Source organism: Macaca nemestrina, chromosome 19 (genome assembly GCF_043159975.1).
Source record: "Macaca nemestrina isolate mMacNem1 chromosome 19, mMacNem.hap1, whole genome shotgun sequence".
Classification (NCBI taxonomy): domain Eukaryota; kingdom Metazoa; phylum Chordata; class Mammalia; order Primates; family Cercopithecidae; genus Macaca; species Macaca nemestrina.
Genome location: NC_092143.1, coordinates 22893999 through 22919872, shown reverse-complemented (window position 1 = coordinate 22919872; position 25874 = coordinate 22893999). Strand labels below are relative to the sequence as shown.

Sequence of the window (25874 nt, the reverse complement as noted above, 5' to 3'; positions counted from 1 at the left end):
CTTGGAGGAGGCAGCAATATGCCTCCCAGGTATAGACTCTGTCCACATAGGGATGTGCTTTTTCTGCCTGCAGCACCCACATCTATGGACTTACAGAATGCTGCATGTGTCTTTACGGTATGCAGCATCTCTCACCCTGGGACACATTTTTAGTAAAGAAAGTGTGACAGGGAGCTCATACCTATGGAATTAATTCGTGGTCTAACCATGTGCTTTGTGTTAGATTATTATATAAAGTAATCAGACATGCTCCTGTGAACCCAGAAAATCAGAGACAGGTCTCAGTTAATTTAGAAAGTTTATTTTGCCAAGGGTAAGGGTGCATCCATGACACAGCCTCAGGAAGTCCTGATGACATGTGTCCAAGGTGGTGGGGCATAGCTTGCTTTTATACATTTTAGGGAGACATGAGACATCAATCAATAGAAGAATTACATTGGTTAGGTCTGGAAAGGCAGGACAATTTGAAGCAAAGGCAGGAAGACTCGAAGCACGGAGGGGTATTCCAGGTCACAGATAAGTGAGACACAAACGGTTGCATTCTTTTCAGTTTCTGATTACCGTTTCCAAAGCAGGCAAGTAAGATGTGCATATATCTCAGTGAGCAGAGGGATAACTTCGAATAGAATGAGAGGCAGGTTTGCCTTAAGCAGTTTCCAGCTTGAGTTTTCCTTCATAAAAAGGAAAATATTTTCGGGGTCCAAAATATTTTCTTTTCACACTCCCCTCTCCCATACAGAAGGAATATACTTCCCTGCTTCATTTCTGCTGGGCTTAGCCATGTGCATTTACTTTGACCATAGGATATTGGCAGGTCTGATGCAAGCAAAGGTTTACAATGTGTTTGTGCAGTTGAACTTGTGTTTTTGCTTCTGCCATTATTAGGGAAGCTGGGGCCTGGGAAGGCCAGAGTGACACCATTTTCAGTTCAGCTCCATCTTGAGACTAAGGCACATTCCTTGCCAGTCATGACCCATGGTCATAAGATGTTTACAGTCGAGAAAACAGCCTAAAGATACCTGCAAGGACACAATCCTGTAACAACAGAACGACCAGATGTCCCAATACTCGCAATATATGCTTTCAAGATAATTATAGTTATGCTTACTTACACACTAAAATGTCAAAGACAGTTTTCTTTACATCAACAAAATAATAAATTTTGTCATGCTGTCAGCCCACATGCACATAGGTACAGCCTTTACATAGACAAAACCCCTATATAAGAAAAAGTTAAAACAGGTGGGGCGCAGTGGCCCAGCAGTTTGGGAGGCCGAGGCGGGTGGATCACCTGGGGTCAGGAGTTTGAGACCAGCCTGGCCAACATGGCGAAGCCCTGTCTCTACTAAAACTACAAAAATTCGCCGGGCATGGTGGCAGGCGCCTGTAATCCCAGCTACTCAGGAGGCTGAGGCAGGAGAATCACTTGAACCCAGGAGGCAGAGGTTGCAAACCGAGATTGCACCACTGCACTCCAGCCTGGGCAAAAGAGCAAGAGTCCCTCTAAAAAAAAAAAAAAAAAAAAAAAAAAAAAAAAAAAAAAAAGAAGGAAAGAAAAAGTTAAAACAAAGATGGGGCATTCCTTTGCTTGCTTCCTAAGGATACCCTACTCTAATGGAGGAGCTTTCAATAAACTCTCACTGCACCCTGCAACTTGTCTTGAATTCCTTCCTGCGTATAATTCAGGAGCCCTCTCTTGGGGTCTGGATCAAGACCGCTTTTTCTGTGAACAATCACCATGAGAAGAACACGCCCTGACTGACCCACTGGTCCAAGGAAGGTGAGAGACATGGAGAAGACAGGGACCAGTCTTCAGCTTGAGGACACGTCCAGCTGAACTCAGCCCACATCAGTGACCTGCAGATGCATGAGAGAGAATAAACGATTGTTGGGTTAGGCCTCTGAGTTTGGGAGGCATTTTGTTACACCTCTTTATTGTGGCAATAGTAGACTAATACATGCTCTATTATCCAGAAGTGTGTGGCCTAAAATAATAGTTGAATGGCCAGGTGCGGTGGCTTAGGCCTTTGGGAGGCCACGATGGGAGGATCACATGAGGCCAGGAGTTCAAGAGCAGCCTGGGCAACATAGTGCGACCCCCGTCTCCACAAATTTTTTTTTTTAAATTAGCCTGGCATGGTGGGCGCACGCCTATAGTCCCAGCTACTCGGGACGGCCAGAATGAACAGCATTGTTCGTGTCTCTTCATTCCGATTCTGGCCAGCAAGGGGCGGCCTCCCGCTGCGGTCCTTGCTGTTAGGTCTCCGCGCCCACTCATATTTGCGCTCAAGGTCGCTTCACCGGCCCCCACTTCGCTCTTCCAGGCGCAGGATGAGCGTCTCTGTTCTTTTAATGTGGCGTCCCCCACAGGCCACCGTACCTGGCCGCCGGCTCGAGGTTAGGGTACTTGACGCCTGCGCCGCCATGTTGTCTCCGGGCCACTTCCGCGTTTCAGGCGCGTTGTGCTGTATTTCTTACTTGGTCCTGCTCGCGGCGCCGCGCCTTTGGGTGTTGGGGAGTCTGGGATGGTGGGAAGTCCGGGGCTCGCCCTAGTCGCGGGGACACTGCCTTCCAGGAGCTGTCCTCAGGCAAACTCACAGACATCTTCAAAGAGCCTTCCTGGACATTCTGTTTTTTGCTCCTCAAAACAGGCTTCGGAAAGAGAACAGGCAAACATCTCTGCGAGCGCCCCTAGGGCTCCGTTCCCTGTCCCAAGACTGGGAATCGGTCCAAGGGACCGAGGGGGTCCAAGCCGAGTGCACTTAATTAACAAATCAATGAAACAGTTGGAAAATCTCAGTAATATTTTACATGAGATCGAGGGCGGTGACTCACGCCTGTAGTCCCAGCACTTTGGGAGGCCGAGGCGGAGGTGGAGGGTCGCTTGAGGCCAGGAGTTCGAGACCAGCCTGGGCAACATGGTGAGCTTCCCCTCGCCCCCACCCCTCTACAAAAATTACAAAAATTAGCCGGGCTGATTGGCATGGGATTGTGGTCCTAACTACTTAGGAGGCTGAGGTGGGAGGATCGCTTGAGCCAGGGATGTCGAGGCTGCAGTGAACTGTGATCACACCACTGCACTCCAGCCTGGGGCTACAGAGAGAAACCCTGTCTCTAATTAATAAATAAATTATAGATAGATGATAGATGCAATAAAAAATAAAATTGGCTTGTAAATGGCAAACTAAAAGTGGGAATTATCATTACGATGAAACTATTAATTTGAGGAACCGAAAACTTAACTTTCCTTTTCCTGTAGTTAAGTTTAAGCACTGAGATTTGCTTCAGTGATTCCCAGGCTGCTTCGTTATTGCAAGCTGCTTCCTTGTAAGCACTTTGTCTCTCACTAAAAAAATTACAATTATTTTAAAGTCCCCCTGGATGCTCACTCTTTAAGGAGGGTGAACAATGGTAACTCCTGTACAGTTAGAGCTCTGAATGAAGCCAGAGAGATGCATTCCATAGATCACAGAACTCATTTTCTGGCTTGGTGAACCTGGTCAAGTTTCTTAACCTTTCTAAGCCACAGATGTTTCAATTGTAAAGTGATAATAAACCGTAGGGCCTTCCCACAGCCCCAGATCTCAGCAAATTACCAGTCTTTTGTTTCAAGCTATTAAATGGGTGCTGTCTGACAGCCCTCCCTTGACACCTACACTCTTGTGCTTTGGCATCCATCCTTTCCCTCTAGTGCAATGCAAGTCGCATCCTCCCTCTGGCTAGCCTCTCCACCTATCTTCTGGATCCCCCACACCTCTCCAATCTAATCTCCACACTCCAGCCAGGGCGAACACTTATTGAATGAAATGAACAGTCATTTCATTCTCTATCTAGCAACCTTTTCCATGGACTTACTTTTGCTCTCAGGGTTCACCTCAACATCCTTACAGGCTTACCAGGCTGTGTATGCTCTGGCTTGCCACTGCTTCTTATTTTTATTTTTCTTCTTCTTTTTTTTTTTTTTGAGACAGAATTTTGCTCTTGTTGCCCAGGCTGGAGTGCAATGGAGCAATCTCGGCTCACCGCAACCTCTGCCTCCCAGGTTCAAGTGATTCTCCTACCTCAGCCTCCGGAGTAGCTGGGATTACAGGCATGCACCACCATGCTGGCTAATTTTGTATTTTTAGTGGAGACGGGGTTTCTCCATGTTGGTCAGGCTGGTCTCAAACACTTGACCTCAGCTGATCCACCCACCTCGGCCTCCCAAAGTGCTGGGATTACAAGTGTGAGCCACCAGGCCCAGCTATTTTTTTTTTTAATTCTTTTGAGACAGGGGTGATCCTCCCACCTCAGCCTCAAAAGTAGCTGGGACTACACGTAGCACACACCATCACACCTGGCTGATTTTTTCTTTCTTTCTTTTTTTTTTTTTTTTTGTAGAGACAGGGTTTGGGGAGTTTTGCCCTGTTGCCCAGGTTGGTCTCGAACTCCTGGGCTCAAGGGATGCGCGCACCTTAACCTCCCAAAGTCTTGGGATTACAGGCGTGAGCCACTGCGCCCAGCCCTATTGCTTTTTAAAGGTACAATTAACTTTAGCCCAGGCTAGCTGCTTCACGGAATTGATCTGGGTATGATGTGGGATTTGGGATAGCTGTTAAGAAAGGTGAAGACAGAGTCAAATAGAGAAGAACATTTTCTCTATAGAGGTGGGGAAACTTTCAAAGCAGAATTAATTGTGTCCTCTAAAAGCAATGAAGTCCTCTTGGTTAGCTTGAAGAACGATCTTGTATCAGTTTATAGAAATTCAGACTTTTTTTTTTTTTTTTTTTTGAAACGAAGTCTCACTCTGTCCCCCCAGGCTGGAGTGCAATGGCATGATCTCGGCTCACTGCAACCTCCACCTCCCAGGTTCAAGCAATTCTCCTGCCTCAGCCTCCCGAGTAGCTGGGATTACAGGTGTCTGCCACCATGCTCGGCTAATTTTTGTATTTTTAGTAGAGACGGGGTTTTTCCATGTTGGCCAGGCTGGTCTCGAACTCCTGACCTCAAGTGATCCACTTGCCTTGGCCCCCCAAAGTGCTGGGATTACAGGCATTAGCCACCGTGCCCAGCTGGAATTGAGAGTCTTAAGGGGTCTCTGGGGGTCTCAGAAGCTCAGCTGATGATATTTTAGTTAATCAGGTTTGGGTTTTTGTTTTGTTTTTTGCTGTTAGGTCATAAAAATATTTTCACCCCAAGCCACAAAATCCTATAAAATAGCTCATTCTTGGACAAATTCAGTAAATATAAAAGAGCCCTTTTGAGTTTCTATTTACTCAAGATGTTTGCAGTGATAAAATCTTGATGTAAATTTTCTAGAACTTTCAAAGCTCCTTTAGAAACAGTCCTTTGTGTTGTTTTTATTAAACTCTTCGATGAGCACAAAGTTTTTATGTTTTTCACACAAAATTTAAATAAGGAAGCCGAAGGTAGGTGGGAACCCCCAAATGGATGGTAACAGAAAACCTCCGATAGCATTTCCATAGATTGGTTTATTCATTATGCAGCTTGGCTCAGCAGAACCATTTTATAATGAAACTGCAAGATGACTCCCAGTGGGCAAATCAACCTCTATTCTAAAGGTTGATTCTTATCAAGTGGGAGAATTGATTCCTGATGAGAAATGCTAGACAAAAAACCCTCGCACGTTCACTCTACAAGCCAGATCCAATATCTTTAATCCTCTCATGGAAAAGAAACAAGGAGACATTTCAGGGCTTACAACAGCCTTCCAGAATAATTGCAACAGTCTCGGCATCAGGGGCCAAAGGAATATTGACATCTTTCCAACTGGAAGTCATAAACAGGTTATCTGGAGTGAGACAATCTATATTTTAAACTTGGCCAGAGCACCTTGGATTTTGGAATTTTTTTTTTTTTTTAACGGAGTCTTGCTTTGTCGCCCAGGCTGGAGTGCAGTGATGTGACCTTGGCTCACTGCAACCTCTGCCTCCTGGGTTCAAGTGATTCTCCTGCCTCAGCCTCCCCTGTAGCTGGGACTACAGGCATGCGCCACCATGCCTGGCTAATATTTTTGTACTTTTAGTAGAGATGGGGTTTCACCATGTTGATCAGGCTGGTCTCCAACTCCTGACCTCAAATGATCCACCCATCTCAGCCTCCCAAAATGTTGGGATTACAGGCATGAGCCACCGTGCTAGGCCAGCACCTTGGATTTTTAACCACCATCCTAGATCAGGAAGTTTAAATTTCTCTCCATATTAAAATTTTCCTTCCTCATATTTATTAATACATTCTATTTGATTCACGTTTTAAAGCAAAATTCCTGATAATTTTAAAATTGTGAGAGTTATTTCTTTCTATGCATCTTATTGCTAAGGTCATCTTAGCTGATAATTAATTGGACAATATGGTGGTAAATCCATACTGGTCTTTGACTCTGAAAACAGTCTTTCAAATTCCACTGGTCCTTTCCACTATTTTGACACGACTTTAAGTTGTTACCCAGACTCTTCTGAGGGCAAAGAATATGTGTGTGCATATAAATGGCCTAACAAAACACACCACTCTGTCTGTAGCAACAGGAAGTCCCCATCTCTGGGCACTGGCAGTCCCCCAAGAGGACAATGTGAAGAGCTGCGGTTGCTGCTCTAGGGAGAAGCTTGTGGGCTTGGGTGAGTCTCAGTTTGGGAGGCTTTGTGACTTAAGCAGGAAAAATATTAACTCAAATTACTCCTTCTGGCCTAAAAATCATTTCTATTTTTTATTGTTTAATTTTTGAAATAGAAAATGTGTCCATATGGTTCAGTATTTTTAATTTTAAAACTATGAAAAGATAATTCAATATTTAAAGGTCTCACTCCTCATAACAACTTTCACTAGTCTCTTTTTTTTTTTTTTTTTGAGACGGAGTCTCACTCTGTCACCCAGGCTGGAGTGCAGGGGTATGATCTGAGCTCACTGCAAACCTCTGCCTCCTGGGTTCAAGCGATTCTCTGCCTCAGCCTCCCGAGTAGCTGGAATTGCAGGCATCCGCCACCACACCCAGCTAATTTTTATATTTTTGGTAGAGACAGGGTTTCACCATGTTGGCCAGACTGGTCTCGAACTCCTGACCTCGTGATCCACCCGCCTCAGCCTCCCAAAGTGCTGGGATTACAGGCATGAGCCGCCATGCACGCCCTACTAGTCTCTTTTATATCTAGAGATTCTTGTTGAAAATATGACTATATTCCTCTCAATCTACCTCCTTTATTCCTTCCTTCCTTTCCTTAAAACAGCTTTTTTTTGGTTTTGTTTTGTTTTAGGCATAAATAATATACAACAGCCTGAGCACTGTGGCTCATGCCTGTAATACCAGCACTTTGGGAGACTGAGGCAGGCGGATCACCTGAGATCAGGAGTTCAAGACCAGCCTGGCCAACACGGTAAAACCCCGTCTCTACTGAAAATACAAAAATTAGCTGGGCATGGTGATGCATGCCTGCAATCCCAGCTACTCAGGAGGCTGAGGCAGGAGAATCTCTTGAACCCAGGAGTTGGAGGTTGCAGTGAGCCAAGATGGTGCCCCTGCACTCCAGCCTGGGCAACAGAGTGAGACCCTATCTCAAAAGGAAAAAAAAATATATGACAAAGTGCACACATTTAAAATGTGCAATTTGATATGTTTTAACTTATATGTATACCTGTGAAACCATCACCACAATTGGGGATAGGGAACAAATCCATCACCCCAAAAAGTTTTCTAATGTATTTCCCTAGTGACTAATGATGTTGAGCATCTTCTCATGTGCTTTTTTGCCTTACCTATATCTTCTGTGTTGAGGTGTCTGTTCAGATCTTTTGTGAGGACAAAGTACGGTTCCAGGTAGGGATCCGAGTTCATTTTTTCGCATGTGAATATCAAATGTCCCGGTACCATTTATTGAGAAGGCCATCCTTTCTCCACCTCATCGCTTTTGTAACCTTGTTCAGTATCAGTTGTCCACTGATGTATGGATTTATTTATGGACTCTATTAGGTTCCATTGATCTACCTGCTCTCTTTAAGCCAATACTATGCTGTTTTGATTGCTGTAGCTTTATAACAGTTTCCTCTTTTTTGGCCCTAATTTCACATTTATTTTATTTTTAAAATTTTGACTTGTATTATAGATTAAAGGGTATATGTGCAGCTTTGTGGCATGAGTAAATCGGATGACTCTGAGGCTTGAGGTCCCAACGATCCTGTCCCCCAGGCAGTCAGCATAGTACTTAACAAGTGGTTCTTCAGCCCATGCCAGTAACAACTTTCAAAATCAAGTCGTGTTCTTCCTCCAACTTGTTTTTCTTCTGCAGAGTTATTTTGGCTATTTTAGGTCCTTTGCATTTCCAGATGAATTTTAGAATCAAATTATCAATTTTTACCAAAAAAAAATCTCATGGGATTTCAACTGGAATTGCATTGACTCTACACATCAATTTAATCGCCTCCTCTTTTTTCTTTTTTATATGAAAGGTTGTCACCACATACACAGTTCTGTACCTGACTCTTCACACTCCACAATGAATGGAGATCTTTTATTCTTCTCCCTTAGCTCCCATTATAGTTTCATTGTATCCTGTTATTGGGATGGAACTTATTTCATTTAACTGTAGTTAAACTGATGGATTGCTAGCTTACTGCCTGCCAATATTTTGATTATACAATCACTGTACATGTCATTTCCGTTGTGGGCAAATATATCTGCAAGATGAATTTGAGAAGTGTGATTGCCAAGTCAAAGGGAATATACACTTAAAATTTTAATGGCAAGGAGCGTGGTGGCTCACACCTGTAATCCCAACACTTCGGCAATCTGAGGCGGGCGGATCACAAGGTCAGGAGATCGAGACCATCCTGGCTAACATGGTGAAACACCATCTCTACTAAAAAAAAAAAATACAAAAAATTAGCTGGGAGTGGTGGCACGTGCCTGTAGTCCCAGCTACTCGGGAGGCTGAGGCAGGAGAATAGCTTGAACCTGGGAGGCGGAGGTTGCAGTGAGCTGAGATTGCACCACTGCACTCCAGCCTAGGTGACAGAGCTAAACTCTGTCTCAAAAAAAAAAAAAAAAAAAAAAAAAAAAAAAAAAATTAATGGTTATGGCTAAATTGCCTTTCCTAGAGTTTCAATTTATATACTTTTCAGTAATAAATTAGAAGGCTAGTTTTGCCACAGCCTTAACAGTGCATTACCACACTTTCTTGTTTTTGCCAAATTAATAGGTGAAGATGGCTTGTCAAAATCATTTTGATTTGCACTGCTTTATTTCGGGTAAGTTTAAAGATCGTTTCATGTGTTTAAGAGCCATTTGTATTTCTTTTTTTTTGAGACAGAGTCTAGCTCTATTGCCCAAGCTGGAGTGCAGTGGTGCAATCTCAATTCACTGCAACCTCCACCTCCCAGGTTCAAGTTATTCTCCTGCCTCAGCCTCCCTAGTAGCTGGGACTACAGTTGCACACCCAGTTAATTTTTGTATTTTTAATGGAGACGGGTTTTCACCATGTTAGCCTGGCTGGTCTCGAACTCCTGGCCTCAAGTAATACGCCCACCTCGACCTCCCAAAGTGCTGGGATTACAGGGATGAGCCACCGTACCCCGCCCCATTTGTATTTCTTTTTCTCTGACTTTTTTTTTTTTTCACAACCTTGACTGCTATGGTCTGAAGGTTTGTGCCCCCTTAAAATTCATATGCTGAAATGCTAACCTCCAAGGTGATATTAGGAGGTGGAGACGTTCAGAGGTGATTAAATCAGGAGGGATTATGTCTTTATAAAATAGTCCTGAAGGAGCTTGTTGGCCCCTTCCACCATGTAAAGACAGAGTCAGAAGGCACTATTTGCGAACCAGAAAGCATTTCCTCAGCAGGCACCAAATCTGTCAATCCCTTGACCTAAGACTTCTAGCTTCTGCCAGAACTGTGAGAAAAAATTTCTGTTGCTTATATAAACCATACAGTTTGTGGTATTTTGTCACAGCAGCCTGAACTAAGACTTGCACACTTTTTCTCCATTTTGCCATTTGTCTTTGCTTATACCTTTTTTTCTTTTTCTTTTTTTTTTGCCATAATGGGGGTTTTAAAAATATTGACGTATTTGAAATTATTAGCCTTTCCTTTGAGGCTTTAGATTTTTAGTCTTAATTAGAAAGTCTTTACCCACTCCGGTATTTGAATTTCCTCGTGATTTTCTTCAAGTACTTTTATGAGTTTTTTTTGTTTTACATTTAAATCTCTTTATTATTTGGAGTCTATTCTACTACAGTGCATGATATCTAATTTGTTTCCCTCTTGTCTCAACACCATCTATTTAAAAGCCCATCTTTCCCCCACCCACCTTTGATGCCACTTTATATAGTAAATGTTCACGTGTTTGTGTCTATTTCTGGATTTTCTATTCTGTTCCGTGGAATGTCTGTGTCATCATGCATCAGAACCATACCACTGAAACTGTTTTTCAAATTACAATATGGCGTAATATCTGGTAGGAGTAGTCTCACCTCATTGCTTACAGTTTTCTGACATTAATTTTTCCATATGAACTTTTGAATCAGCCTGTCTATTACAGGAAACTGTTGGCATTTTTATGAGGAATATATGCCATTTTTAAATTATTGTAGGGAGAATCAACCCTTTCTAGTATGATGTGTTTTTTTTTTTTTCTTTTTGTTTTTTTTTCTTTGACACAGAGTCTTACTTTGTCACCCAGGCTGGAGTGCGGTGATGCAATCTCGGCTCACCACAACCTCTGCCTCCTGGGTTCAAACGATTCTCCTGCCTCAGCCTCCCAGGTAGCTGGGATTACAGGTACATGCCACCACCCCTGGCTCATTTTTGTATTTTTAGTAGAGATGGGATTTCACCATGTTGGCCAGGCTGGTCTCCAACTCCTGGCCTCAGGTGATCCGCCTACCTCAGCCTCCCATAGTGCTGGGATTACAGGCATAAGCCACCGCACCCAGCCTCAATTTTGATGACTTTCCCTGATGACTAATGATGTTGAGCATATTTTCATATGCTTATTGACCATTTATATCTCTTTTTTTTTTTTTTTTTTTGAGGTGGAGTTTCTCTCTTGTTTTCTAGGCTGGAGTGCAGTGGCTTGATCTCGGCTCACTGCAGCCTCCACCTTCCAGGTTCAAGCAATTCTCCTGTCTCAGCCTCCCGAGTAGCTGGGATTACAGGCACACGCCACCATTCCCAGCTAATTTTTGTATTTTTAGTAGAGACAGTGTTACATCATATTGGTCAGGCTGGTCTCAAACCCTGGACCTCAGGTGATCTGCCTTGGCCTCCCAAAGTGTTGGGATTACAGGCGTGAGCTACCCACTGTGCCCGGCTATATCTCTTCTTTGGAGAAATATCTAATCAAGAAAATCATTTTTGCTGTTTCTTTTTGTTTGTTTTTTTCTCTGAGATGGAGTGTCACTCTTGTTGCCCAGCCTGGAGTACAATGGCGTGATCTCGGCTCACTTCAAACTCTGCCTCCTGGGTTCAAGTGATTCTCGTGCCTCAGCCTCCCAAGTAGCTGGGATTACAGGCGTGCACCACCATGCCCTGCTAATTTTTATTTTTAGTAGAGATGGGTTTCTCCATGTTGGTCAGGCTGGTCTCGAACTCCTGGCCTCAGGTGATCCGCCCGCCCGGGCCTCCCAAAGTGCTGGGATTACAGGCGTGAACCACCGCGCCCGGCCTTTACTGTATTTTTTAGCAGAAAGAAAATGATTGCATTACAGTGGTTATTGTTAAGGGCCCCAACCTCCACTTTGTCCTGAGATCTACGTTGTATTGTTTTCAGTGTTTTGACAGGCCTTTTCATTTTTATAAATGCCCCAGAAGTTATAGTGCAGCCCTAACTTTCTAGCAGGACTCTTAGGAGCTGACGGTTTTCCTAAGTTTCATTCACATCACATGAAGGCAGCAATTGTTAAAATATATTTCGATTCCATTAGGGTACATTTTGCTATCACATTGAAGTCTCTCAAGAATCATTTTATTCCCATCAGATGTTGTTACTGAGCAGTTTCTGGTGCTGAACATGAGTAAGAACCTTTAGGTGGTGCTCTTTGATTGAAAACATTTATCCCTCAAACAACTTAAATACAGAAGTATATTGCAGGAAAAAGTGACTTTTATTTTTTTAGGGATGATCTCCCAGGTTTACTTGATTTTCCTGCCATTTATATTGCAGAGGCTAGTAATTTGCCCATCTCCTCCAACCCCAAGCACCCCAAGACTGATATTTTTCTATCACCTGCTGCTAATTATGCCTCCCAAAGAGTCTCCCATCTCTGACGCAGAGAGAACCTTCTTAGTGGGGTCACGGCTTCCCTTGCATCCAAGAGCTGTCTGTCCCACAGCCTGGTCAGACTCCCGCAGCCTCAAACCCCAGGTCTCCCATCCACTTCCTTACTCACTCCTCTTTGCTCATTTTTCTGCCAACGATTCATCATGTATTTCTAGGACTCTCTGCTCACTTCCTAGCCCTTACTTTTTTTGTTTTGTTTTTTGAGATAGAGTCTTGCTTTGTCACCCAGGCTAGAGTGCAGTGTCACAATCTCAGCCCACTGCAACCTTCATCTCCCAGGTTCAAGTGATTCTTCTGCCTCAGCTTCCCAAGTAGCTGGGATTACAGGCATGCACCACCATGCCTGGCTGATTTTTTTATTCTTAGAAGAGATGGGGTTTCGCCATGTTGGCCGTGCTGGTCTCGAATTCCTAACCTCAGGTGACCTACCCACCTTGGCCTTCCAAAGTGCTGGGATTACATGCGTGAGCCACCATGCCCAGCCCCAGCCCTTACTTTTGGTTGAGGGTTACCTTTCCTTTCATTCTGGCTAAAGAGTTGAAGTCAGTTGGAAAAACCCAGAGTTAATCCTTTTTTTTTTTTGAGAGAGTCTCACTCCATTGCCCAGGCTGGAGAACAGTGGCACAATCATGGCTCACTGCAACCTCCGCTTCCTGGGTTCCAGCAATTCTCCTGCCTCAGCCACCAGAGTAGCTGGGACTACAGATGTGCACCACCTCACCCGGCTAAGTTTTTGTATTTTTAGTAGAGCCAGAGTTTTGCCATGTTGGCCAGACTGGTCTTGAACTCCTGGCCTCAAGTGACCCACCCACTTCAGCCTCCTAAAGTGCTGGGATTACAGGCATGAGCCACCATGCCCGGCTGACCTCCCTAACTCTAAATCTTTACCCCTCTGTCTCTAAAGTCTGACCAACTTTTTAATTCTTTTAGAGACAGAGTCTTGCTCTGTCACCCAGGCTTCAGTACAGTGGCATGAGCAAAGCTCACTGCAGCCTCAAACTCCTGGGCTCAAGTTATCCTCCCACCTCAGCCGCCCAAGCAACAGGGACTACAGGCACATGCCACTACACCCAGTTTTTTGTTTTGTTTTTTTTTTAAAAGACGGAGTCTTGCTATGTTGCCCAGGCTGGTCTCAAACTCCTGGCCTCAAGTGATTCTCCTGCCTCAGCCTTCCAAAGTACTGAGATTATAGGCGTGAGCCACAGTGCCTGGTCCTGATCACCTTTTCTCCATCACTTCTTCCCTAACACTTAGTTTCCCTGTCCCTGACTTTCTCACCACTAAAGGACCCCTGCATTCCTCTAGAAACCTTGTGGGACTAGATTCTTCTGTCACATACCCTATTCTTAAAAATAACAACAACAACAAAAGCCAATTTAAATACTTTAGAAGATTATACTTTTCAAAGATTTTACTAAATCATTTTTTTAACAAAATATACATTAAATCTCAGATTTACAGAATATAGAAATAATTTATCCAAAGAAATTTGCATTTTAAAATTGTTAGTATTGCACCCAACAGTATGTCTTTGACACATTTGCATTGTCAATCTTTCCCACAATTTGTGAAAACAGGAGAGAAATCTGAAACTAACAGAATTACACAAGCTAACTTTTCTGTAAAAAAAAAAAAAACTTACAATTTTTTATTTACAAGGAAAAGTTGTAAACGTTCAGCATTTTACTTCCACAGAATAAAAAGCCATACATTCTTTTATCAAACCTAGAAAATGAACTATATACACATTGTGATTACCTCATAGGAATTCAACGGGACTGATATTGTGAACATTCACAGCCCGATGGTAAAAAACAGAATTATTGAACTATGGAAACTAGTGTGTGAAAGACACAGAATGAGAAAAATGTCTGGAAAAAAATTACTTTTACCTCTTTGAGGAGTTTCCATAATTACCTAAAGTTATCTTCAAATTTAAAAGGACACACCATTCCCCAGTCTTAGGAATGTGGCTGCCAATAGCCTTTTCTCTCAAGACATAAGACAAGTGAAAAAGAGTGAGGTCTCTGTTCAAGTCCCTTATAAAATACTTTACATATAGGCAGGCACAAAAGTTTGCTTTCCAAAAGAAAGCTTTCCAAAATATTCTGCAATTTATTACTGATATCCTCAGTTTTTAAAAACCCTTTTTTTAAGCCCAGAAATATTTAGATGCTTTAAAAAATGAGAGTAGGGAATTAAATCATTTGGTACTATGGGAAGCTGCTAAAATAATATTTGATAGTAAAAGTATGTAATGTGCTGTCTCACTCAGTAGTAAACCAAAAATAAACTGAAACTTTATGGAATCTGAAGTTATTTTCCTTGATTAAATAGAATTATTAAACCAATATGAGGAGAACATGAAACCATGCAATCTACTATCAACTTTGAAAAAGTGATTGAACCACTTAGCTTTCAGATGATGAACACTGATGTCATTTGTCGTTACTACTATAAATTTAAAAATATGTTAAGGTGGCCTATGGAGGGTAAACAGGAGCCTCTGGGAAATTATGCTGAAGATCACAGAAAGGAAAATGTAACTAATTTTATAATACAATACCATTTGAACTGAAATACAACATGCTTTGTAATTCTATTGCCCTGGATTGAGACCGGATTAGAACGTTCCCTTTCAACCATAGTGTACATAATCAGTTGAATAATAGGACTTTTATTATTATTAAAAAATTTTTTTTTGGAGATGGAGTCTCACTCTCTTGCCCAGGCTGGAGTGCAGTGCCACGATCTCGGCTCACTGGAACCTCCACCTCCCAGGTTCAAGCAATTTCCAGCTAATTTTTATATTTTTAGTAGAGACAGCGTTTCACTGTGTTGGCCAGGCTGGTCTGGAACTCCTGACCTCAAGTGATCCACCCGCCTTGGCCTCCCAAAGTGCTAGGATGACAGGCATGAGCCACCGTGCCCGGCCTATTTTTAAATTTTTCTTAAGACATAGTCTTGCTCTGTTACCCAGGCTAGAGTGCAGTGGCACAGTCTTGGCTCACTGTAACCTCCATCTCCCAGGTTCAAGCGATTCTCCTGCTTCAGCCTCTCAAACAGGTGGGATTACAGGTGCCCACCACCAAGCCCGGCTCATTTTTAATTTATGGTAGGGACAGGGTTTCACCATGTTGGCTGGACTGGTCTCGAACTCCGGGCCTCAGGTAATCTCCCCTCCTCAGCCTCCCAAAGTGCTGGGATTACAGACATGAGCCACCACGCCCAGCCCAATAATAGAACTTTTAAAAGTCCTATTTCTTGGCTCTGCTATTTAATAGTTCAACCCAAGGAGTTTGTTATAAAGGTTATTTATTGTCTTTATTTTATTTTTATTTTATTTATTTATTTTTTTTGAGACGGAGTCTCGCTCTGTCGCCCAGGCTGGAGTGCAGTGGCCGGATCTCAGCTCACTGCAAGCTCCGCCTCCCGGGTTCACGCCATTCTCCTGCCTCAGCCTCCCGAGTAGCTGGGACTATAGGCGCCCGCCACCTCGCCCGGCTAGTTTTTTGTATTTTTTAGTAGAGACGGGGTTTCACCGTGTTAGCCAGGATGGTCTCGATCTCCTGACCTCGTGATCCGCCCATCTCGGCCTCCCAAAGTGCTGGGATTACAGGCGTGAGCCACCGGGCCCGGCCAAGGTTATTTATTGTCTTCAATATCTTTGTGACGAATGCAATTCACACACACACACACACACACACACACGAAGTCCTGAGAATCTTTCATAAAAAAATAGACGTGCTCTGTGGCCGCGTCCCGGCCTGGGGGTGAGGGATCAGCTGTCCCCGGTGCGCCTGTACTCCGCGGTGCCATCGGCCACGATGGCATCAAGCGGCGAGCGCTTCTTGCGGATGCTGCGCCCGGAGGAGATGAGGTCCGCATAGCCCCGCTGGTGCGAGAAGGCGTAGGCCGAGCGCCGCGATGACACGCCCCGGCGGAACACCTGCTGCCGCCGCTGCCACTGCTCCTCCGCCTTCAACCGCTTGCGATGCTTCTGGATCTGCAAGAGGGAGAGATGGGGAGGGATGAAGATAAGGTCCACTCCAGGGAGGAGGGCTGGCCAGACGCCTGCCCCATTTTGATGCAGGCAGCTCTGTCCCCACTTTATAGTGTGTGTGTGTATGTGTGTGTCTATATCTTTTTTTTTTTTTTTTTTTTTGAGATGGAGTCTCGCTCTGTCACCCAGGCTGTAGTGCAATGGTGCGATCTTGGCTCACTGCAACCTCTGCCTCCCAGGTTCAAGCGATCCTCCTGCCTCAGCCTCCTGAGTAGCTGAGGTTACACGCGCTGCCACACCTAATTTTTGTATTTTTATTATGTTGTATATTTAGTATGTATTTTCACCATGTTGGCCAGGCTGGTCCTGTCCTCCTGAACTCCTGACCTCAAGTGATCTACCTGCCTCTGCCTCCAAAAGTTCTGGGATTACAGGTGTGAGTCACAATGCTTGGCTATATCTGTTTATCTATGGACAGATATATTGACATATAGATATGATGATATAGATCTATATCCATCTCTCTATAGTTATACATACATTGATCGATCGTTCTACCTACCTACCTACCTGGAGATATATATAGAAGCTGAGGGAAGGTTATCTAACTTTGCCAAGGTCACACAGCTAGAAAATGCAAAGCCGAGATTCCCACTCCCCGGAAGCTAGTACCCTTTTCTAGTTCAGACCAGATGGGTACAGCCAAAGAGAAAACTCAGTAGGGCCTTTCCGGGTTGTTACTGTGTACTGTTGGAACTGCAAAAGGGAGACCCGAGAGATACTGAAGGTTGCCTCACTAGCCTCTGCTCTCTCCTTTCTAATGGAAATTGATTGTGTTCAGATCACCCCCCCAACCCCCCACAGCCACATTTCTCATGGGCGGTGGGCAGGTTGATTTCCTTTACTAAACTAGTCCAGAATGGGCAAGTGACCTAATTTTGGCACATAAGACCTGAAGGCACTGTACTGGGGCCCTTGGGTGAGAAGTTCCATGGCCCCTAAGGAGCTACAGAATAGTATCTTATCTCTCCCCGACACTGATATGTCAGGATGTGATGCCCAGAACTGCTCTGGCCATCTTCCAGCATCCATATGAAGCTAATAATGAAGGTTTCTGGGAGGAGAGATGGCAAGAACCTGCCCAATCCTTTCTTGACATTAAGTTGCTCAATCCGCTGGGCCTGAAGTCTGCTAATGATTAATGATGACGCACTACTGTAGAGATATTTTGAGTCACAGATTTCGGTTCCTTGTAGCTCAAAGGGTCCTGCTACAGAAGGTACATTTTTATTTAAATAAAGAAAAAAACCCAATCTGATTTGTATGACAAAATGTTAACACAGTAATTGTTAAACTGAGGGGATAGATACATGGGGCTCATTATTCTATTCTCCCTTTTTTGTTTATGTTTGGTAATCTTTGCATTAAAAAGAAAGTACACTAAATTCCCAATTCCAAAAGACTTATTTGTGAGATAGAGTTAAAGAAAGAGAAACAATCATGAAAAATCATTCTTACAAAACTTCCCATGAGCTTAGAATTTTGCAGGAAAGGTGCTGTTGGGAAACGCTTTAGTTTCTGTGAGGGACAGATTTGGGAGAGGACTATATTCGATATACCTTATCACTTTCTGATGGCCAAATGGTCATTGACAGGAATCTGATGGCAACGACGGGCAGTAAGCACACGGCAACGGTCAGGATTATAGTTAACCAAATGTATGGCTGTCTCAGAGCGTTTGAAGCTGTGCCTGTAAAGAACATGGCAAATGAATCACTGTGGTCCCTTTTTCCTAAGAACATAGTTAATATTTCACGAGGTGCGGTGGCTCATGCCTGTAATCCTAGCACTTTGGGAGGCCAAGGTGGGTGGATTGCCAGAGCTCAGGAGTTCGAGACCAGCCTGGGCAGCATGGTGAAACCCCGTCTCTACTAAAATACAAAAAATCAGCTGGGTGTGGTGGCATTCACCTGTAGTCCCAGCTACTCAGGAGGCAGGAGAATTGCTTGAACCTGGAAGGCGGAGGTTGCAGTGAGCCGAGATCATGCCACTGCACTCCAGCCTGGGTGACAAAGCAAAAGCAAAACTCTGTCTCCAAAAAAAAAAAAAAAATAGTTAATATTTCATAATCTATAAATAGATCATTTATGGTAAAGTTTTACCACCAGATTGGACTCCCCAAAATATCCATTATGACTCAAAGAAAAGACATTTTAAAATCAGACTAAGCAAAGCAAAATTGGGAAGGTAAATTATTTGAAACAAGGCAAATGTACATAAGTGAGCAAATAAGGAAAAAAAGCACATTTGTTGACATTGCATTGATTAAAAATGCAAAGTTGCCGGGCGCGGTGGCTCACGCCTGTAATCCCAGCACTTTGGGAGGCCGAGGCGGGCAGATCACAAGGTCAGGAGATCGAGACCACGGTGAAACCCTGTCTCTACTAAAAATACAAAAAATTAGCCGGGCGCGGTGGCGGGCGCCTGTAGTCCCAGCTACTCAGGAGGCTGAGGCAGGAGAATGGCGTAAACCCAGGAGGCGGAGCTTGCAGTGAGCCGAGATCGCGCCACTGCACTCCAGCCTGGGCGACAGAGCGAGACTTCGTCTCAAAAAAAAAAAAAAAAAAATGCAAAGTTAGGTGATCAAGACTTCTGACTATTTTTCTGAGATAGGGTCTCACTCTGTTACCCAGGCTGGAGTACAGTGGTGTTATCATGGCTCACTGCAGCCTCAACTTGCTGGGCTCAAGTGACCTCCTACCTCAGTGTCCTAAATACCTGGGACTATAGGTGTGCACCACCACACTTGGCTAACTGTTGTATTTTTTTGTGGAGATGGGGTTTCACCATGTTGCCCAGGCTGGTCTCAAACTCCTGAACTCAAGTGATTCGCCCACATTGGCCTCCCAAAGTGCTGGGATTACAGGCATAAGCCACGGCACCTGGCCTTCTGAATTTAAGGATTTAAAAAAGCACTTTTCAGCCCGGCGTGGTGGCTCACACCTGTAATCCCAGTACTTTGGGAGGCCGAGGTGGGTGGATCACCTGAGGTGGGAAGTTCGAGACCAGCCTGGCTACCATGGTGAAACCGTCTCTACTAAAAATACAAAATTAGCCGGGCGTGGTGATGCATGCCTGTAATCCCAGCTATTTGGGAGGCTGAGGCATGAGAATCACTTGAACCTGGGAGGTGGAGATTGCAGTGAGCCAAGATCGTGCCACTGCACTCCAGCCTGGGCTCCATCTCAAAAAAAAAAAAAAAAAAAAAAAAAAAAAGCGCTTTTCAATTTTAGTTCTGGTTTGAAACTCCAAATAATAAAAGCTATAGCACTACCAGGCTGGGCGTGGTAGCTCACGCCTGTAATCCCAGCACTTTGGGAGGCCGAGGTGGGCAGATCACCTGAGGTCAGGAGTTCAAGACCAGCCTGGTCAACATGGTGAAACCCTGTCTCTACAAAAATACAAAAATTAGCCAGGATGAAGGCAGGTGCCTGTAGTCCCATCTACTCTGGAGGCTTGAAACCGGGAGGTGGAGGTTGTAGTGAGCCAAGATTGTGCCACTGTACTCCAGCCTGGGTGACAAAGCGAGACTCCATCTCAAAAAAAAAAAAAAAAAAAAAAAAAAAATGCTAGTACTGCCAGTACCTGGTGTTTTATACAGATCATGTCATTGAATCAGTTCTGAGAGATGGGTATTATCCCTGTGTCACATAAGTAAATTGTGTTATGGAGAAGTTAAAAAGTTTGCCCAAGCTAACAAAACCAACCATGGCAATGCCTGAATTAAAACCTCCTTCTGCCTGACTGGAGCCGTGCTTTTCCACTGCAATTTGTTTTCTGAATTTTTATGTCAGATGAAGTAATAATTCAATTCAATAATACAATCACATAATCACAGACATGACCCAATTTTCAAAATCAAATGACCATCTTTTAGAGCCATGTTTCTCATCATGTTTTCTGTACTTACACTCTCAGTTTGTAAAAACAATGGTCTTGGCCGGGCGCGGTGGCTCAAGCCTGTAATCCCAGCACTTTGGGAGGCCGAGACGGGCGGATCACGAGGTCAGGAGATCGAGACCATCCTGGCTAACACAGTGAAACCCCGTCTCTACTAAAAAATACAAAAAACTAGCCGGGCAAGGTGGCGGGCGCCTGTAGTCCCAGCTACTCGGGAGGCTGAGGCAGGAGAATGGCGTAGACCCGGGAGGCGGAGCTTGCAGTGAGCTGAGATCCGGCCACTGCACTCCAGCCTGGGCGACAGAGCGAGACTCCGTCTCCAGAAAAAAAAAAAAAAAACAAAAAAAAACAATGGTCTTTATTTATTTTAAATGTGGTTTTTACCCTGCTAAGTGTGTATGGGATTAAAAAACTCCCTATGGGAATATGCTAAGTAACTGGGTTACTAGTATTTTAAAACACAGAGTTAGTTCACAAAAAGCTGAGCTGAATCCCAAGAAGGAAAGGGTTACCACAGCAACGGACTTTTACAACCCAACAACTGGTCATAAAAATCTAAATCTTTTACAGGGAAACTAGTTTTTTTTTTTTTTGAGACTGAGTCTCACTCTGTCGCTCAGGCTGGAGTGCAGTGGCACGGTCTCGGCTCACTGCAAGCTCCACCTCCTGGGTTCACGCCATTCTCCTGCCTCAGCCTCTCGAGTAGCTGGGACCATAGGTGCCCACCAACACACCTGGCTAATTTTTTCTATTTATTAGTAGAGATGGGGTTTCACCATATTAGCCAGGATGGTCTCGATCTCCTGACTTCGTGATCTGCCCACTTTAGCCTCCCAAAGTGCTGGGTTTACAGGCATGAGCCACCGCGCCCGGCCAGGGAAACTAGTTTATGGGGATTGTTTTTCATTGTGAGTCCAAGCTCTCTATTCAAAATAAGCTCATGAATTCCAGTTCATAATTAATTTTTATTAATATTTTATATTTATAATATTTATGATATTTTTATCACTTCAAATTCATTCTAGCATTTGTCATTTTGTTGTATATTTTATGCAATTGTAATCATTGGTCACGTAACTATTTTGTTTTCTATCAATTTACTTATTGCTCTGCACACATATTTCTTATTTGTCTCTTTTTTATTACTTTATTATTATTTTTTTTAAGAGACAGGGTCTCGCTATGTTGCCAGGCTGGTCTTGAACACCTAGGCTCAAGTGATCTTCCTGTCTCAGCCTCCCAAACTGCTGGGACTATAGGGGTGAGCCACTGTGCCTGGCCTGCGCACATATTTCTAATAATGTTGACCACTTTTGAATTCTAGAATTTCATCATACTGGTATTTCATGGTATGATTAGCTAATTTAATAATATTCTTAGGTCTTGGGTTATTTCCATTTTTTCCTCTTGTTTACAATTAGAAATGTTATGGTGGAGCCATCTGTACAAATTAGCTTTGCCAAAACTTCGTGTGTTTTATTATCTTAGGATACTTTCCCCAAGTAGAAATACCTGGCCAAAATGTGTAAAAAGTTTTATAATCCCTTATGCATTTTCAGATGTTTGGAAAACTTAAAATATATTTCAGTGTTACCAGCAATACTTGTATACTCACTTTTCCAAAAACCTACCAATACTAGGTTTTGGGGATTTTTTTTTTTAAGAAAGGGTCTCACTCTGTCACCCAGGCTGGCGTGGCATAATCATGGCTCACTGTAGCCTCGATCTCCCAGGCTCAAGCAATCCTTCCCACCTCAGCCTCCTGAGGAGCTGGAATCACCAGTGTGTAGTGTGTACCACCATGCCCATTAATTTTTTTTCAATTTTTTTTTTTGGGGGGGGGTAGAAACGAGTTCTCCTTATGTTGCTTAGGCTTGTCTTGAACTCCTGGATTCAAGAGATCCTGCTGTGTTGGCCTCCCAAAGTGCTGGGATTATAGGCATGAGCCACCACATGTCGCCCCAATATTAGGTTTTATGAGAAAGAAAGAATAGGCTTTTATTTAGCCTTTTAAATCTTAAGTTATCTAATTCAACCATGTACAGCGCTATTGTAAAGCTATTTTAATTTGTTTTCCTCCCATCATGTTACGCACTTTTAACGCACCATCACCACTTAATTTCCAGACAGAACATTAATTTTTCACTAGCAATACTTAATACTTTGTATATATTTGTTTTGTTTTGCTTTGTTTTTTTCTTTTTGAGACAGGGTCCCGCTCTGTCAGCTGGGCTGGAGTACAGCAGTGCGATCACCACTCACTGAAGATGCAACGTCCAGGTCAAGCAATCCTCCCATTTCAGCCTCTCCAGTAGCTAGAACTACAGGCATGTGCCACCATGCATGGCTAATTTTTTTTGTATTTTTGGAGAGATAGGGTTTTGCCATGTTGTCCAGGCTGGTCTTGAACTGCTGGGCTCAAGCAATCCACCTGACTCGGCCTCCCAAAGTGCTGGGATTATAGGTGTGAGCCACTGCGCCTGGCCATTCCACCTTGTATATTTTATTACTTACCACAAGTTATGTCAAAATCTAAACTACTGACATTTGTCTGTACATTTATTTTTGGAATTTTGAAAATACCAACCTGTAAATTGAAATATAGATGGAAAGAGAACATGTATTCCAGCACTATGAAAGTCAAACATGATGCCAAAATAAAGTGCAATGCTTCCAAAAATTGAAAAAGCATTCACAAAAGTCCAATAAGAAGTATCCAAGCCAATCTGTTGAGAAACCAGAGAAAAACAGCATTCATTTTGGGGAGTTAGCAAGAAATAAAGGATCTAACAATCCTGAAAACAGAATTCAGCACATTAGGCATGATGTGACTTGAATACTGGACCAGAAACTAAACCATCCTTGACTCAGGCAAGAAACAGAAAATGTGCTTGGTATAAGAGATGAAAATAGCATTTATATTTTGTAAGTGGCACAGGTGCAGTGGGAGTCAGTTGGATGTGCACGCCACCCTATATACAGAAATATAGATAGGTACCAATAGACACTGAATACGGCCAATGCAAGCCACGTACCTGGAAATTGACTGTTATTACAAGAGCAGAGGCAATGGTGACAGCAAAAGACTGGTAGTCAGAAGGTGCCTCTCCATCCTGCCCTACGGTTTGCAGATAAGCTCCAAGAGGTATGAAGAAGAGGATCATCGATGTTAGGACCCCATGCAACAAGCTTACGAAGAATCTCTTATAGTTGAATAGTAAGTCTCTTTGTCCCACTATGTATAACCCAGGGAATCGGAGGCTCAGTTTGTCACTCACATCCTTAAGGAGAAAACAAAATGATGATATTTGATTCATCAGGTCAAAGCAGTCAGAGATACATTATAATTAATATCTCACAAAAAGTTGCAGCCTGCTGTTAAATTTTAGGAAGGCACAAACTAAACAAGATAATCGATCAATCCTGCAATATTTGTGGTGTGCAGAGCTCCAACTCATTGTTTAGACCACCATTACTTAATATTTAATTTAGAGATGAGCTAGGTATAAGTTTATTACTTTGCTACTTATGAAAAGAAAACAAATTAGTAATGTCAAAAAATATTTTTTTTTCCTGAGTGAATTTTTACCTCCTGAGGCTATTTTTACCTCCTGAGTGAATATATATTGTTGCAAATCCTTTGGGGAAAAATTTTCTCATGCAAGTTGATGAGTTAATTATAAATTATTATTTTTTAGTCTTTATAGTACTTCTTTTTAAGAATTGGTATTAGATAAAAATATACACTGGCTACATAAATTTTGGAAAGGATTTAAACTTACTTTAAAATGAGTAAATTATTATTGTAGAGACATATTGGACTCTCAGGTGCTTTTTTTTCTTTTCTTTTTTCCTTTTCTTTCTTCCTTTCTTCCTTTCTTCCTTCCTTTCTTCCTTTCTTCCTTTCTTCCTTCCTTTCTTCCTTTCTTCCTTTCTTTCTTTTTTTTTTTTTTTGAGACAGTTTGTTGCCCAGCCTGGAGCGCAGTGGCACAAACATAACTCACTGCAGCTTCAACCTTCCAGGCTCAAGTGATCCTCCCACCTCATCTTCCCAAGTAGCTGGGACTTCACAGGTATGCACTACCATGCCTACTAATTTTTAAGTTTTTCTGTAGAGATGGGGTCTCCCTATGTTGCCAGGACTGGTCTCAAACTCCTAACCTCAAGCAATTTGCCTGCCTCAGCCTCCTAAAGTGCTGGGATTACAGGTATGATCCACCATGCCTTCAGGTATCTTCATAGTAAGGTCTTACTGTCTAAAAGGAACATAACAAATATATGTGCCAATGAATTCAACCCCAGTCACAGAAATCCTCTTTTCTCTCTTTCTGTCTTTTTTTTTTTTTTTGCCTTAGAGATGGGGTCTCACTTTGTTGCCCAGGCTAGACTTGAACACCTGGGCTCAAATCATACTCCTGCATCAGCCTACTGAGTAGCAGGGACTACAGAGAAATCCTCTTTCCTTACTACAAAACAAGAAGCATAGCCTTGACCCTTGATGCCTGACAACAGAATTATAATAGGGTTTGATCAGAAAGAAGTAAACCAGAAGAATGCATTGAAACATTTGCTTGGGACTTCTCTAACGCGTGCTCATCTGTCCTGAAGTGTCCCTGCTCGTGAGAGGCTCCTACCTGGTCGAGCAGTCCCATGAGGAGCACGGGCAGGCTGGAGTATAGCACGTTGTAGAGAGTGATGAACCAGTCCTCGTATGCAGTCTGTGAGGGGAGGACAGAGGCTCCACGTCACCAACAAAGACACATGCCAGCCTAGTTAGCACATACTCCTCTACTTCCTTTATTTAACATTTTGTTTGTTTGTTTTAATAGAGATGGGGTCTTGCTATGTTGCCTAGGCTGGCCTCGAACTCCCGGCCTTAAGCGATTTCCCCTTCTCAGCCTCCCAAAGTGTTGGGATTATAGGCAAAAGTCTATGCGCCTGGCCTGTTATCACTATTCTTTTTTTTTTTTTTTTTTCCTGACACAGGTCTCACTCTGCCGCCCAGGCTGGAGTACAGTGGCACAATCTTGGCCCACTGTAACCTCTGCTTCCCAGGTTCAAGCAATTCTTCTGCCTCAGCCTCCCAAGTAGGTGGGATTACAAACACACGCCACCATGTCTGGCTAATTTTTATATGTTGAGACGGGGTTTCACCATGTTGGCCAGGTTGGTCTCCAACTCTTGACCTCAGGTGATCCGCCCACCTCGGCCTTCCAAAGTGCTGGGATTATAAGCATGAGCCACTGCACCCAGCCCTGTTATCACTACTATTAATGGCAAGGTAACATGAAAAAATAACCAAAGATAAAGACAAAAGCATACAAGCAAATCCCCTCCTTTTTTTTTTTTTTTTTTTTTTTTTTAAAAAAGACAAAGTCTTGCCCAGGCTGGAGTGCAATGGCACAATCTTGGCTCACCCGCAACCTCTGCCTCCCGGGCTCAAGTGATTCTCCTGCCTTAGCCTCCCGAGTAGCTGGGATTACAGGTGCCTGCCATCACACCCGGCTAATTTTTGTATTTTTAGTAGAGACCGGGTTTCACCGTGTTGGCCAGAGTGATCTCGAACTCCTGACCTCAGGATATCTACCTGCCACAGCCTCCCAAAGTGCTGGGATTATAGGCATGAGCCACTGTGCCTGGCCAAA

General features: G+C 43.4%; 1 protein-coding gene and 2 long non-coding RNA genes across 10 annotated transcripts in view; 1 reads left to right on the top strand and 2 right to left on the bottom strand.

The window, feature by feature from the left end:
- Positions 1-294: 294 nt before the first annotated feature.
- LOC105477076 (uncharacterized) lies at positions 295-2468 on the bottom strand. Its single transcript, XR_984453.3, has 3 exons — positions 2381-2468; positions 1764-1857; positions 295-1019 (listed from the first exon to the last, which is right to left on the bottom strand). It is a non-coding gene; the product is annotated as an uncharacterized lncRNA (long non-coding RNA).
- Positions 2469-2598: 130 nt separating this feature from the next.
- Positions 2599-25588, top strand: LOC105477077 (uncharacterized). 3 transcript variants are annotated; one of them, XR_011616861.1, is made up of 4 exons: positions 2599-2921; positions 6519-6614; positions 7248-7367; positions 22441-25588. It is a non-coding gene; the product is annotated as an uncharacterized lncRNA (long non-coding RNA). The 3 variants fall into 3 exon arrangements; XR_011616862.1 differs by lacking the exon at positions 6519-6614; XR_984454.3 differs by lacking the exon at positions 2599-2921 and having other exon boundaries at positions 6234-6614.
- LOC105477079 (ATPase phospholipid transporting 8B1) overlaps positions 16048-25874 on the bottom strand; it is a 159133-nt gene continuing 149306 nt past the window's right edge. For all 6 annotated transcript variants that reach the window (XM_071085270.1, XM_071085269.1, XM_071085271.1 and 3 more), the window contains 5 exons: positions 24864-24947; positions 23265-23510; positions 22817-22955; positions 17889-18019; positions 16048-16272 (listed from right to left, as the gene is read on the bottom strand). In XM_071085270.1, the coding sequence (XP_070941371.1) occupies positions 16048-16272; positions 17889-18019; positions 22817-22955; positions 23265-23510; positions 24864-24947 (825 nt within the window). The remainder of the gene's footprint in view (positions 16273-17888; positions 18020-22816; positions 22956-23264; positions 23511-24863; positions 24948-25874) is intronic.